The sequence below is a fragment of the Nicotiana tomentosiformis genome, chromosome 8 (assembly GCF_000390325.3).
Source record: "Nicotiana tomentosiformis chromosome 8, ASM39032v3, whole genome shotgun sequence".
In the NCBI taxonomy this organism is placed as follows: Eukaryota; Viridiplantae; Streptophyta; class Magnoliopsida; order Solanales; family Solanaceae; genus Nicotiana; species Nicotiana tomentosiformis.
This window is the reverse complement of record NC_090819.1, coordinates 105,711,861-105,728,522: the sequence shown is the minus strand read 5'-3', so window position 1 is coordinate 105,728,522 and position 16,662 is coordinate 105,711,861. Positions and strand designations below refer to the sequence as shown.

At 43.8% G+C, this 16,662-nt stretch overlaps 1 protein-coding gene across 1 annotated transcript; it reads right to left on the bottom strand.

Moving 5' to 3' along the window:
* Nucleotides 1-7,920: 7,920 nt before the first annotated feature.
* LOC138897954 (uncharacterized) lies at nucleotides 7,921-16,455 on the bottom strand. Its single transcript, XM_070183981.1, has 2 exons — nucleotides 16,162-16,455; nucleotides 7,921-8,196 (listed from the first exon to the last, which is right to left on the bottom strand). The coding sequence occupies exons 1-2, from the start codon at nucleotides 16,453-16,455 to the stop codon at nucleotides 7,921-7,923; spliced, it is 570 nt and encodes a 189-aa protein (XP_070040082.1).
* Nucleotides 16,456-16,662: the final 207 nt, after the last annotated feature.

The window sequence follows — 16,662 nt, the reverse complement described above, 5'->3', positions numbered from 1 at the left end:
CATGAAAGGGACGAACAATTCAATACAAGAATAGTTAATGACAAGTAACAAATTACAGCATAGGAAGAAATTAAAACATGTAACAGTTAATGCATGACTTGAGTTAATTCATGAAATACAAGAAAACATGGAAACAATTATTTTGATGGCGTATATACACTCGTCACCTCGCACATACGTTATTACACATGTAACCCACATAGTATATAGTTCAAGGGTTCCTAATTCCCTCAAATCAAGGTTAGACCCAACACTTACCTCATTCCACAATCAAATTAAAGTTCAACCGGGGCCTTTCCTCTAAAATTTGCCTCCAAAGCAATCAAATCTAACCAAAATCGACTTAATATCATCAAAATATTCTAGGGAAATCAATTACAATAGATAAAGCTAAGATCTTTACACTTTTTTCAAAAGTCAACAAAAGTCAACTCGGGGCTTGCCCGGTCAAAACTCGGGTCTAATGGTAGATTCTGACTACTCATCACCCCATGAGTTCATATATGTGATTAGTTTCAAAATTCGAGTACAAATCGACTCTCAAAACTCAATTTCTTATTTTTCAAAAACATGACAAGGTTTCACAAATTTTCAATTTGATTCACATGATTTTGATGTTACAATTTAAGATGAATTGATGGAATATGATTAAAAAAGGATTAGAATCACTCACCCAAAGTTTGTAGATGAAATTACCTCTTCCAAAATCGCCTCCTACCGAGCCTAGGGTTCAAAAATATGAAAATGAGGCTAAAAATCCCGTCCCTCAGCTTAGGTCCAGTCGCAGGTGTCGCAAATGCGAAGAAAGTATCACTAAAGCGAACTCCTCACATCCCTGGTGTCATAACAATTGCGACGACAAGTTCGCAAATACAAATATTGGAGCTTTGCAAAATCGATCAAATGATCGCAATATGATCGCAATTGCGATCACTGCTGATCCCAAGTCACCTTCGCAATTGCGAATAATTGGTCGCAAATGCGACCGTAATAGACTAGCCCATAAATCGCAAATGCGACTTCAAACCTCGCATTTGCGAAGCCTGCAACACCAGTTCACACCAGTAACACAAAAACTCTCCCAAATACTCCGAAACTCATCCGAAACTCACATGAGCCCTCGGGGCTCCAAACCAAACCTCAACGCAAGTATGAAAACACCATACAAACTCGCTCGCGTGATCAAAACACCAAAATAACACCTAGAACTACGAATCAAACATCAAAATGTATGAAATTTTTGATGAAATTTAAGAACTTTCAAATTTACAACCGGACGTCCAAATCGCGTCAAATCAACTCCGTTTTGTACCAGATTTTGTAGACAAGTCAAAAATACTATAATGGATCTATTCAAAGTCAAAACTTCAAATTCTGAGATCGATAGCTAAAAGTCAACCTATGGTCAAACCTTTCAACTTCAAATTGCCAAATTTTGGCAAATCAACACAATTCGACCTACGGACTTCTGAAATTAATTCCGGGCATACGCCCAAGTTTGAAATCATGACACGGATCCTCCAGCACCGTCAAAATACTGATCCAGGTCCGTTTTCACAAAACATTGACCGTAGTCAACTTAAATTATTTTAAGGCAAAATTTTGTATTTTCTTCAATTTTCTACATAAAAACTTTCGAGAGACATGGATTGTGCTCGCAAATCGAGGAACACTAAACAGATCTAGTCGAGGTCTCAGAACATGGAAATAAAGGCTAAAACTCAAAATAACCTATCGGGTCATGATGTTCTCCACCTCTAAAACAAACGTTCGTGCTCAAACGAACATAGAAAGGTACCTGTACTGGTGAAAAGGTGTGGGTATTTACTCCGCATGTAGGACTCGGACTCCCACATGGATGCCTCGATTGGCTGACCTCTCCACTACTCTCGAACTGAAGGATAACTCTTAGACCTCAACTTCCAGACTTGCCGGGCTAAAATGTTCACCGACTCCTCCTCATAAGTCAAATCCTTGCCCAATTGGACTGAGTTGAAATCTAATATATGGGATGGATCACTATGATACTTCCGGAGCATGGATACATGGAACACTGGATGGACCGCTGATAAACTTGGTGGCAATGCAAGCATGTAGGCTACCTCACCCACTCTCTCAAAAATCTCGAAAGGTCCGATATACCTAGGGCTCAACTTGCCCTTCTTTCTGAACCTCGTCACACCCTTCATGGGTGAAACCAGGAGCAGAACCCTCTCGCCAACCATGAATGCAACATCACGAACTCTACGATCAGCATAACTCTTCTTTCTAGACTGAGCTGTGCGAAGTGACTCATCTTGACCTTTTCCAAGGCATCCTGAACCAAATCGGTACGCAACAACCGAGCCTCTCCCGGCTCAAACCAGCCAACTGGCGAATGACACCACCTCCCATATATTTCCTCACAAGGAGCCATCTGAATACTCGATTGGTAGCTATTGTTGTAGGCAAACTCCGTAAGTGGCAAGAACTGATCCCAAGAACCCCCAAAATCCATAACACATGCGCGAAGCATATCCTCCAATATCTGAATGGTGCGCTCGGACTGTCCGTCCGTATGGGGGTGAAATGTTGTACTCAACTCAACCCTTATGCCTAGATCATGTTGTACTGCCCCCAGAAGTGCGGGGTGAACTGTGTCCCTCGATAAAAAATGATGGACACCGGCACACTATGAAGACAAACGATCTCACGGATATGGATCTCAGTCAACCACTCTGAAGATTAGGTAACTGCGATTGGAATAAATAGTGTTGCCTTGGTCAACCTGTCCATAATGACCCATACCGCGTCAAATTTATTCTGAGTCCGTGGGAGCCCAACGACAAAATCCATGGTAATATGCTCCCACTTTCACTCGGGAATCTCAAGCTTCTGAAGCAAATCGCCAGGCGTCTAATGCTCGTACTTTACTTGATGACGATTCATACACCGAGTCATATATGCAACTACATCCTTCTTCATTATCCTCCCCCAATAATGCTGCCTCAAGTCCTGATATATCTTGGCGGCACCCGGATGAATGGAATACAGCGAACTTTGGACCTTCTCAAGAATCAACTCACGAAGCCCATCCACATTGGGCACACAAATCTGACCCTTCATCCGCAACACCCCATCATTTCCAATAGTAACCTGCTTGGCACAACCGTGCCGCACCATGTCCTTAAGGACAAGCAAATATGGGTCATCATACTGATGCTCTCTGATACACTCATACAACGAAGACCGAGAGACCATGCAAGCTAGAATAAGTCTGGGCTCCAAAACATCTAACCTACGAACTGATTGGCCAAAGCCTGAACATCTGATGCTTGTGGTCTCTCACCCACTAAAATATACACAAGGCTACCCATACTCCCAGCCTTTCTATTCAAGGCATCGGCCACCACATTGGCTTTACCGGGATGATACAAAATGGTGTATCATAGTCTTTCAACAGCTCCAACCACCTCCGCTGCCTCAAGTTGAGATCTTTTTGGTTGAACAAATAATGTAGACTCTGATGATCCGTGAACACCTCACATGACACGCCCTAGAGATAATGCCTCCAAATATTCAGTGCATGAACAATGGCCGCCAACTCTAAGTCATGAACTGGGTAATTCTTCTCATACACCTTCAACTGTCGCGACGCGTACGTAATCACCCTGCCATTCTGCATCGATACTACAGTGAGCCTAATACACGATGCATCACAATACACCGTGTATGATCCTGAACCTGTGGGAAATACTAACTCTGGCGCTGTAGTCAAGGCAATCTTGAGATTATGAAAGCTCAACTCACTCTCATCCGACCACCTAAATGGAGCACCTTTCTGGGTCAATCTAGTCAATGGGGCTGCTATGGATGAAAACCCATCCACAAACCGGCGATAATAACCCGTCAATCCTAGGAAACTCCGAATCTGTGTAGTTGAAGTTGGTCTAGGCCAGTTCTGAACTGCATCAATCTTCTTTGAATCCACTTTTATGCCCTCGGCCGATACAACATGCCCCAAAAAGGTGGCCGAGTCTAACCAAAACTCATACTTTGAAAACTTGGCATATAAATGACTATCTCTCAGAGTTTGAAGCACAACTCGAAGATACCGTTCATGCTCCTCTCGACTGCGGGATTAGATCAAGATATCATCAATGAATACGATCACAAAAGAATCCAAATAGGGCTTAAATACCCGGTTCATCAAATCCACACCCGCGACCCCGCACATGCGGGAAATTCATCATAGGTGCAGTTCCTACCAAGGCCAGCCAAATACACTTCTGCGGAGCTTCGACCGCTCCTGCAGTCCTTCCCCAGCCCACTCGAATCCACTCCTGCGATGCCCCATACGCACTTGCGTGTCTGCTTTTGCGGATCACTGGCCATATTACGATCCCAACTGCCCAAGCCAATTTTCGCTTCTGCAGCTCATAGGCCGCTTCTGCAATACCGTACCTGCGGCCCAAAGTGCACAGGTGCGGCCCAAAGTACGCAGGTGTGATTGCACCAGAACTCAGCAGCCTCAGCATAATAACTAAGTCCAAAATTATTCTGATTTCAATCTGATTCACACTCCCCCCCCCCTCGGGACCCCGTCCGAATATACCAATAGGTTCCAAAACACATAACGGACCTACTCGAGACCAAAAATCACATCAAATAACATTGATTCTACTAATCGCAACCCAATTCAAGCCTATTGAAACTATGAACATCCGACTTCCAAAACTAACATCGAATAATACCAAAACAACTCTAATTGACCTCAAATTTTGCACACTAGTCATAAATGACACGACAAACCTATTCCAATTCCGAAATCAGAATATGACCCAGATATCAATAAATTCAAATCTCGGTCAAACTTCTCAACATTCCAAACCTTAAATTTCCTAACTTTCGCCAATTCAAGCCGAAATGACTCATGGACCTACAAATCAATATCCGGGCACGCTCCTAAGTCCAAAATCACCATATAAAGCTATCGGTCCATCAAAACTCCATTCCGGAATCGTCTATACAAAAGTCAAACTACGGTCAACTCTTCCAACTTAAACTTCCAACTTTGAAACTATATGTCTCGTTTCAGTCCAAAACTCACCCGAAGCTAAAACCAAACACCCCCAGCAAGTCACATACCCACGATACGACATAAATGAGGCAATAAATAAGGGAACTAGGTTAAAATACTAAAAACGACCGGGCTGATCGTTAAACTTGGTCATGGGAGACTAATAACAAAATCTATGGTAATACGATCCCACTTCCACTTGGGAATCTCAAGTCTCTGAAGCAAACCGCCAGGCCTCTGATGCTCTACTTCACATGTTGGCAATTCAAACATCGAGCCACATATGGAACTATATACTTTTTTATTCTTCTCCACCAATAATGTTGCCTCAAGTCTTGATACATCTTGGCGGCACCCGGATGAATGGAATATCACAAACTGTGGGCCTACTCAAGAATTAACTCACGAAGCCCATCCACATTAGGTACACAAATCTGACCCTACATTCGCAACATCCCATCATCTCCAACAGTAACCTGCTTGGAATCATCATGCTGCAACATGTCCTTAAGGACAAGCAAATGGGGGTTGTCATACTGACTCTCTCTGATGCGCTCATACAAAGAAGTCCGAGAAATCGTGCAAGCAAGAACCCGACTGGGATACGAAATATCTAATCTCAAGAACTGAATGGCCAAGGCCTGAACATCCAATGCAAGAGGTCTCTCACCAGCTGGAATATATGTAAGGCTACCCATACTCACAGCCTTTCTACTCAAGGCATCGGCTACCACATTGGCCTTCTCAGGATGATACAAAATGTGATATCATATTCTTTCAACAACTCTAACTATCTCTGCTGCCTCAAATTGAGATATTTTTGCCTAAATAAATACTGTAGGCTCCGATGGTTTGTGAATACTTCACACGATACGCCATAGAGGTAATGCCTCCAAATCTTCAATTCATGAACAATAGCCGCCAACTCTAAGTCATGAAAGGTGTAATTCTTCTCATGAACCTTCAGCTGCCATGATGCGTACGCAATCACCCTGCCATCCTGCATCAAAACTTCACCAAGCCCAATACGCGATGCATAACAATACACTGTGTATGATCCTGAACCAGTGGGCAACACCAACACTAGGGTTGTAGTCAAAGTAGTCTTGAGCTTCTCAAAGCTTAACTCACATTCATCGGACCACCTGAATGGAGCACCCTTCTAGGTTAATTTAGTCAACGGGGCTGCAATGGATGAAAACCCCTCCACGAATCGGCGATAATAACTCGCCAAACTCAGGAAGCTCCGAATCTATGTACCTGAAATAGGTTTAGGCCAGTTCTGAACTGCCTCAATATTCTTAGGATCCACTTTAATGCCCTCGGCAGATACAACATGACCCAAAAAGGCAATCGAATATAATCAAAATTCACACTTATAAAACATGGCATATAACTGACTATCTCTTAGGATCTGAAGTACAACTTGAAGGTGCTGCTCATGCTCCTCTCGAGTGAGGGAGTAGATCAAGATATCATCAATGAATACGATAACAAAACAATCCAAGTAGGGCTTAAATACTCGATTCATCAAATCCATAAATGTTGCTGGGGCATTTGTCAACCCAAATAACATCACTAGGAATTCATAATGCCCATACCGAGGTTGAAAAACTATCTTAGGGACATCCGATGCCCTAATCTTCAACTGGTGGTATCCAGATCTCAAATCAATCTTCAAAAATACTTTGGCACCTTATAGCTGATCAAATAAGTCATTAATCCCCGGAAACAGATACTTGTTCTTTATAGTGACTTTGTTTAACTGTCGATAATCTAAACGCATCCTCAACGAACCATCCTTCTTCTTCACGAACAACACGAGAGCAACCCAAGGTGAGACACTAGGTCTAATGAATCTCTCATCAAGCAAATCCTGCAACTACTCCTTCAGTTCCTTCAAATCAGGCAGCGCCATACGGTATGGCGGAATAAAAATGGGCTACATAGCCGGAGCCAGGTCAATATAGAAGTCGATATCTCTGTAGGGTGGTTTTCCCAACAGATTTGCAGCAAACACATTCAGGAAACGCATGCACAACTGGTACCGAATCCATGGAAGGAACCTCTGCACTAGAATCATGAATATAGGCCAAATATGCTAGACATCCCTTCTTGACTATGTGCCGAGCCTTCACATAAGAAATAACCTTGTGGGTAGAATTGCCATGAGTCCCCCTCGACTCTAATCGGGGCAACCCCGGCATGGCTAAGGTCACCGTCTTGGCGTGACAGCCCAATATTGCGTGATAAGGTCACAACCAATCCATGCCCAAAATAACATTGAAGTCCACCATATCAAGAAGTAGGAGATTTATACTAGTCTTAAGGCTACTGATAGAAACCACACACGAGCGATAAACATGATCTACAATAATAAAATCTCCCACAAGCATGGACACATATACAAAAGAATTCAAATAATCACGAGGTGTAACCAGATATGAAGAAAAATAGGATGACACATAGGAATAAGTAGAACCTGGATCAAATAGAATTGAAGCGTCTCTATGGCAAACTAGAACAATACCCGTGATAAGGCATCGGGTGACTCGGCCTCAAGCCTAGTTGGGTATGCATAAAAATGGGGTTGGGCCCCACCACTCTGACCCGCGCCTCTTGAAAAGCCTCTAGCTGGCTTGCCTCCACCTCTAATGGCCTGACCTCCATTTCTGGCAGCTTGAGCGGGCGGTGAAGCAACCGATGCCGGAACCATGGCACGAGAACTCTACTGTGGCATGTTACTCGAGAATCTATGAGTAATTCCTAATGTGATTTGTACCCCTACACTCAAAACACCCACCCGTCTGTTGTGGCTGCTGAAGGTGAGACTAACCTGGATGGACCAGATAACCACTGTGTTAGCGCTGGATCGGAGGCGCACTAATAAGAGCTGATGGTGCACTGTAGGATAGCTTCCTAGGATGAGATACATAAGGACCACGACTACCTGAAGCACCGGGGGATGCCTGAAGTGCCAACTGAAATGGCCTAGGAGGATGGACCCTAACAAAAGTACCCCTGCCTCTAGATGAGGCGCCACTGAAATATCCAAAATAACGAGGCCTCTTATCTGATACCGGCCCCCTCTCTTGATCACAGACCATCTTGATCTGTCTAGCAATCTTTACGGCTCTCTAAAATAAAATATCATATCCAGTTTCCCTAGCCATATGTAGCCTGATACTGAAAGTGAGTCCATCAATGAATCTTCTTACTTTTTCACTCTCAATATGGAGTAAAACAATGGCATGTCGATCTAGGTCCACAAATCAAGTCTCATACTAGGTAACGGTCATACCACCCTGCTGAAGGCGCTCAAATTGCTTGTGATACTCTTCTCTCAGAGTGAAAGGAATAAATTTCTCTAGAAATAGCTGTGAAAACTGATCCCAGGTAAGTAAAGGTGAACCAGCTAGTCTGGTCAACACATAATCTCTCCACTATCTCTTGGCAGAATCGGTCATCTGGAACACCTCGTGGCAACTGTCTAAGTAATCCTGTGGGTTCTCAGAAGGTGCACCACTAAAATGAACTGGAAAGAACTTGGTAAACTTATCCAACCTCATCAAGGCCTTAGAAGACATAGTGGGCCTCCCTTCGGCCTGTACCGCAACAACCGGCTTAACTAACCCAACTGGATGGGCTGTTGGAGTCTGATATAGGGGAGCCACCTACTCTGGAATGTGAGTAGCAGGAGTCTGTTCTCCTCCCCCATTCTGAGAGACGGTTGGTGCCACTGACATGTGCCGGTCTAGGCCACACTCTCCATCAGGCCCACTAGACGAACCAAAGCATCCTGAATCATTAGAGTGGATATAAATCCCTCTAGAACCTGAGCCGGTACAATTGGTACGGTTAGATCTAGGACCTCCTCCTCATGATTGATCTGGGGCTCCACAGGAGGTGATGCTGCCCGAGCTATAGGCTGAGCCTTGCCTCTTCCCCTGCCTCGGCCTCTGGCTCGACCTTGGCCTATGCGCTTGGTGGTATCTATACCAGGGGATCCGACCCTTGCCCGATCGTAGATGTTGTGTGTGTTCCCGCCATTTGCGAGAAAAAGAATAGAATGGTTCAATCATCAATGGTAGAATAAAACCGCACGATAAATAAAGAAGAAATTGAAATTTTTCCTAAAACTCCATAGCCTATAGAAGATAAGTACAGATATCTCCGTACCGATCCTCCAGACTCTACTAAGCATGCTCATGACTTAGAAACCTAAGCAACCTAGTGCTCTGATACCAACTTGTCTTGACCCGGAAACCCAACCTCGAGATCTTGATAGCGCCTAACATTTCACTTGCTAGGCAAGACAACGCTAGCTATATTTATTATCTAGTTTTTAACAATTCCAATTAAATGATAAAAATAACAACTCAATCGTATGAATTAATGTAATAAGCTACTGAACGGCGTAATCTAAATACAACCCAGAAATTGGAGTCACGAATACATGAGCGTCTAGAATACTACAGACAATAGTCTGAATAAAACTCTCATGCCCTAACCTCGGGGAGCGTGACCGGCGCTCAACCGAGTGAACCCGGTCGAGCAAGCTTATTAAACCTTTCCTACCCGACTCATTCATAATCCAGAAATGGATCACATCACCATTTGTAAAACATGGGAGAGATTAGTTATATAAATATATAAACGTTGCTAGTTCATTTTTCCTTATATACATTATGCCATAGTGAAGTTCCCAAAATACAACTCGATCCAACGACTACCCCAACATACATACATGACCCACATAAACGTCTACGGAGCCTCTACGAGTACAAAAGAGCAACATGACAATGCCGGCAACAAGGCCCCGGCTATACCTCAAAATATGAAAACTTATACAAAAGAAGGACTACATGACCCCTGGGAGAAATGGGGCTCACCAAGACTGCTCTGAGGAGAGAAAGAGAGCACCACTATCTGAGATAGGCACTATCTGCGATGGAACCACCTACATCCATTCAAAGATATAGCGCCCCCGGCAAAATGGACGTTAGTACTGTCGAATAGTACTAGTATGTAAGGCAAACACCAATCTTAGTAGAATGAACAATGAAACAAAGAGAAGGCAGTCATAATAATCAATAAGAGTTTCATAGAAATACAAAGAAAACACCAAGTAGGGGTCACATAGTTTCCAATTCAATCTTTCCATCTTTTTAGTTTAATAATCTTTAGTACCAAAGCCACAACTCACAATGCCACCATGTTTTTACACGGAGTCCTGTCTCGGCCCGACCGGCTAAGCCATCTCAAGTGAGACATATCCATATCCACAATGTAAATCAATAATTCCAACACAAATACCACCATGTGTATAGCATGGCGTCCGATCTCGGCCTGATCGGCTAAGCCATCTCACTTGAGACATAACCTCTTTCAATTGTTCACTCAATTCACATTTCTCTCCCATCTTTCGTTACATGGCACAAACATCCTCATTTATTAAGTAGTTCTTGGCACTTGGGAAACATTTTACAATTCGAGTCTTTCCCTTTTTATCCGTTCAAATAACATCATCATTCATGTCGATAAGTATCATCACCTAAGGCATTACACATATAAGGGAAGGAACTTGGAAAATCATAATAACGTTCTCAAGTAGCATGATGACATGGTAAACATCTAAAACAATTAGGGAACATGATTCTTCCAACCCAACACACTAAGGCAAACAATTCTAGTATGATCAAGTCTGAACTTACACCAATTATTCAGACACCAGGAGTTCGATTCTAGGAAGAAGAGAGATAGCCATACATACCTCAATTGCGCTTCTTTAGACTCTACAATTATCCGGAATGCTTAGCAACTTCAATCTAGTTTAGCAATATACAAATTGAACCCAGAATTAGGAAAACATGCATGGTTCTAGCTCACTTTCTTTCCCCACACTCTTTATTACACATGCATGCAAGATAAACCACCCTCATACTCATGAAGTATCACCCTAGTACCCCATTATAGCTATATTTGAAATTTAGAGCCGGGGTGATGAAGCCTTACCTTTTAGGATGAAGAATTTGGTGCTCTACTTGAATATTTCCAAGCTTTGAGTGATGGTTGAAGATTAATTGATGAAATTTAAGCCCTCCCCCTAGAGTCCTCTCTCTCTCACTCTAGAAATATCATAAATGAGCTTCAAAATAGACTAAATGGGTGTTTTAGCGAAATGGGGGTTGGGTTATAAATTAAAAAAAATGGTGCCCCGACACAGGTCTGCGGTCGTATATGAGACCGCATAATGGTTATGCGGTCCGTAAAGTGACCGCAGAAATGGCCCTCAGAGGCCTAAACTTTCGGCTCAGGTATGCGAGCAATATGCGGTCTGCATACTTGTTCTGCAGTCGCATAATGCACCGCAGAACTCCCTCTGCAGAAACCCAAGAGGAATTATGCGACCGATATACGGTCTGCATATCGATTATGTGGTCGCATAATCGACCGCAAAACTGACCTCAAATTGGCCAAACTTACTGCATCACTCTGCGGCCATTATGCGGTCTGCAGAGTGATTATGCGGCCGCATAATGGGCCGCAGAAATGCGTTCTTCTGCGAAACATTTTCCTCTCAGTCCGTAGGGTACTGTTCAATCCAAAAAGTTCGAACCGCGGCGAACAAGTTCGCCGCGAAGAATTTCTACTATAGTAACGCAGGAATCTATCTTGGCACCACGAAACCCCGAGTATTTTGGTTAAAAGATTTTTTTATGGGTCCTTACATCCTCCCCCACTTAAGATCATTCGTCCTCGAATGAAGATCAAGGTTCACTTAACACAGTTTCAGTTATGCCACATACCATCAGCCCCAAATTTGCCTAACTTCCTAACTTCTTGGAAATTTCGCCAGAGTTTCCTTTGTATTTAGGCCTATCCACCTGTCAGAGAGCCCCCAAAGTACACCTTAGCAACATATATAGAATTAAATGACACAACAAAATGCAAAATAACACCAACCGAAGCCTCATGGGGGACATATAGCTAGAAAGGTGTGTCTTTATATTAGCCGAACAAGCGATACAAACTTTAAGGGAAACAACTTCATAGAACTATTACATGGCTATTCAAACAAATGAGGGTACTTTTCTTTCATTTCATTCTCGACTGCCCAAGTAGCTTCTTCGATTTGTTGGTTTCGCCATAACACCTTCACGGATACAATTTCTTTGTTTCTCAACTTTCGGACCTGCCTATCAAGAATAGCAACCAGAATTTCTTCATATGACAATTCTTCACTAACCTCGATGGTCTCAACCGGCACAATAGCGAGCGGATCTCCAACTACCTTCTTCAACATGGACACATGGAATACCGGGTGTACTAATGACATCTCAGGTGGTAGTTCAAGCTTGTACGCCACCTGACCTATCCTTTGAATGATTCTATACGGCCCGACATACCTCAGACTTAATTTGCCTTTCTTTCCAAACTGCATGATCCCCTTCTTGGGAGATACCTTCAAGAACACCCAATCATCTTCTTTGAACTCTAAGTCTCTGCGACGAACATCCGAGTAGGAGTTTTGACGACTCTGAGCAGTTTTCAACCGCTTTTTTATGATCTTAACCTTTTCCATAGCCTGATGCACAAGGTCTGGTCCTATTAGTTCAGCTTCTCCAACCTCGAACCACCCAATTAGCGATCTACATCTTCTACCATACAAGGCCTCAAACGGCGCCATCTGAATACTTGCATGGAAGTTATTGTTATAAGCAAATTCTATGAGCGGCAAATGATCATCCCAGCTACCCTTGAAGTCAAGCACACACGCATGCAACATGTCCTCAAGCATCTGAATAGTCCGCTCTGCTTGCCCATCAGTCTATGGATGGAAAGTCATGCTAAGATTTACCTGCGTACCCAAACCTTGCTGAAATTTCTTCCAGAAATTAGCTGTGAATTGGGCCCCTCGATCGGAAATGATTGAAACTGGAGTGCCATGAAGCCTGACTATCTCCTAATAGAGCATATTGTTCCGCAATGTCGGTGTATTTAACTGGTAAGAAGTGTGCTGATTTCGTGAGTCGATCCACGATCACCCAAATTGAGTCAAACTTACACGGAGTGCGCGACAACCCTACCACAAAATCCATATTAATCATTTCCCATTTCCACATTGGAATTTCTATACTCTGTGCTAACCCACCGGGCCTTTGATGCTCGACCTTCACTTGTTGATAGTTTGAACATTTTGCCACAAAGTCCGCCACACCCCACTTCATGCCATTCCACCAGTAAACTTCCTTGAGATCATGATACATCTTTGTAGAGCTTGGGTGCACGGAATATCTAGAAGTATGAGCTTCTGCCATGATTCTTTCCCGAAGACCATCTACATTTGGAACACATAGTCATCCTCGGTACCATAATGTACCGTCATCCATGCAAAGAGAAAAAGCCTTAGTCTTATGTTTATGAATCCCTTCCTTTAGTTGCACCAACACTGGATCACTGTATTGCTTCTCCTTGACCTCCGTCACAAGCGATGATTCCGCCCTATTCCGCATAATCACCCCCCCCTCCCTCATTAGATTCCGCAAGACGTACTCCCAAACAGGCCAACTGGTGAACCTCCCGGGCCAAGGGCCTTTGACATTCCTCCAAGTGAGCCAAACTACCCATAGATTTTCGACTAAGAGCATCAGCCACCACATTAGCCTTCCCCGGATGATACAAAATGTCGATGTCATAATCTTTGAGCAACTCAAGCAATCTTCTCTGCCTTAAGTTCAATTCCTTATGCTTGAAAATGTATGGAAGACTTTTGTGGTCCGTGAATACATCTACATGGACTCCATACAAATAATGACGCCAAATTTTTAATGCAAAAACCAACGCCACAAGCTCTAAGTTATGAGTTGGATAGTTCTTTTCATGATTCTTAAGTTGCCTTGAAGCATATGCTATAACCTTACCATGTTGTATTAATACACATCCAAGACCGATCCTTGAAGCATCGCAATATACCACAAAACCCTCGGTACCCTCTAGCAGGGTCAATACCGGCGCCGAAGTCAATCTTGATTTCAATTCCTGAAAGCTCCTTTCACAAACATCGGACCCCTGGAACTTAACCGCCTTCTGTGTCAATTTAGTCAATAGAGAGGCAAGAGTGGAGAACCTCTCCATGAACCTCCTATAATACCCTGCCAAACCCAAGAAACTGCGAATCTCTGTTGGAGTAGTAGGTCTAGGCCAATCCTTCACCGCCCCAATCTTTTGAGGATCAACCTTAATTCCTTCTCCGGAGACGACATGACACAGGAATGTAACAGATTCAAGCCAAAATTCACATTTCGAGAACTTTGCATACAAGTAGTGGTGATGAAGAGTCTGTAGAACTGTCCTGAGGTGGTCGGCTTGATCCTCTCGACTTTGTGAATATACAAGGATTTCGTCAATGAATACTATCACAAAGGAATCAAGAAACGGCTTGAAGACTCGATTCATCAGATCCATGAAAGTTGTCGGAGCATTTGTTAGCCCGAAAGACATTACCAAAAATTCAAAGTGCCCATACCGGGTTCTGAAAGCTATTTTTGGAATATCCTGCTCCCTTACCTTTAATTGATGGTACCCGGACCGCAAATCAATCTTGGAGAAGAACTTAGCACCTTGTAATTGGTCAAACAAATCATCTATTCTAGGCAATGAGTATTTGTTTTTGATTGTGACTTTGTTGAGTTGCCGGTAATCAATACACATCCGCAACAATCCATCTTTCTTTTTGATAAAGAGAACCGGTGCGCCCCAAGGCGACACACTCGGTCGGATGAAACCTTTTTCTAGAAAATCCCCTAGTTGTTCTTTTAGCTCTTTTAATTATGTCGGCGCCATTTTATAAGGTGGAATGGATATAGGCTGCGTGCCTGGCATCACATCAATCCCAAAATCAATCTCCCTATCTGGAGGAATTCCAGGGAACTCATCCGGAAAGACATCGGGGAATTCATTCATAATTGGTAAAGATTCAAGGGTAGGCACCTCAGCAATGGTGTCCGTAACTCGGACCAAATGATAAATATGCCCCTTCCTGATCATCTTTGTGGCCTTAAGGTAAGAAATAAACCTACCTTTTGGCATAACATTATTCCCCTCCCACTCAACAGTCAAGTTTGGCAAAATATGAATAGAGCCAATCCATTCCCATTATTACATCAAAATCAATCATCCCTAGTTCAATAAGATCGGCCATGGTATCCCGACCATGCACCGTGACAACACAATCCCTATAAGTCTGTGCGGCCATAATAAACTCGCCAACCGGAGTAGATATAGAGAACGGCTCATAAAGTTGTTCCAGTTCTATCTCGAAGCTCGTAGCAACATAAGGAGTAACATAGGACAAAGAAGATCTGGGATCAATAAGGGCATACACATCATGAGATTGAACAGTCAATATACATGTGACGACATCTGGGGAAGCCTCCGTACTCTGTCGACCACTCATAGCATAGAATCGGCTGGGTCCCCCAGAACTCTGTGCACCACCCCTAGCTGCACCTCCCTGTGGGTGCTGGAGAGCCTCGAGCTGGATGGGGTGCTGAAGATGTAGTAGCCGTAGGACTGGATGACTGAGTTGTGCCCCTGCCTGCACCTTGACGGGATGCACGACACTCCCTCTGAATATGACTTCTCATTCCACATCCGTAACATACTGGCATGTCCAGGTAGCAAACTCCCGAATGTATCCTCCGACACTTAGGGCATGGGGCCCTCTACTGCTGCTGGAATCTCCCTCCTGATCGGCCCTGATAGTTGGACCCCTTGCTACCCTAACCGGGACTAAAGTGAGTCCCCTGCTGCTGACCGTGCCTTGATGGCGGGGCACTAGCTGAAGACTGAGCATAAGAATGGGATGGCCCTGATGATCCTCCCCGAAAAGGTGATCTCCCACCTCCGAATGAGTCCCCAAGGTTGCCTGCTGATCGAGCCCTACTACTACCCTCTCGTTCCATCCTGTGCTTTAATTTTCGAGCCTCTGTAGCTTGGGAAAATGCCACCATCTTTCCAAAGTTCATGTCAGAATTTAGAATGGCTATGGAAGCCTCATTAATAACCTAAGGGCTAAGGCCCTGCACAAATCGACGCACCCTTGCCGCCATAGTCGGCATCATATGAACAACATACTTCGACAGGCATACAAACTCCATGTGATACTCCCACACATTCTTACTACCCTGTTTAAGGGTCTCAAACTCCACAGCATGGGCTGCCTTAGTCTCTGCAGGCAAGAATTGGTCTATGAAGGCATCCACGAACTCACTCCATCTCGCCGGAGGGCTCCCCTCCTCACAGGAATCCTCCCACATCTCAAACCAGGAATATGCCACCCCTTTCAAACGATAGGAGGCGAACTCTACTCCCTCCGTCTCAGTAGCACGCATAACTCAGAGAGTCTTATGCATCTCATCAATGAAATCTTGAGGGTCTGCCCCGGGATCAGAACCTGTGAACACTACAGGGTCTAACTGAAGGAACCTGTTTACCCTGGAACCGAAAGAATCTCCTTGCAAGCTAAATGAGGTGGGTGCAACATTTGACCTTTGAGCCTGGGAAGCTACTAACTGAGTCAGCATCTGAATAGCTTCTCT

What these genes read in the sequence shown, in the direction of transcription:
- LOC138897954 (XM_070183981.1), bottom strand. Translation starts at nt 16,455, where the DNA reads ATGCGTGCTACTGAGACGGAGGGAGTAGAGTTCGCCTCCTATCGTTTG. An exon ending in TGCCGACTATGGCGGCAAGG is followed by an intron (nt 8,197 to 16,161) that starts GTGCGTCGATTT and finishes ATTTTATTTTAG; the next exon opens with AGAGCCGTAAAGATTGCTAG.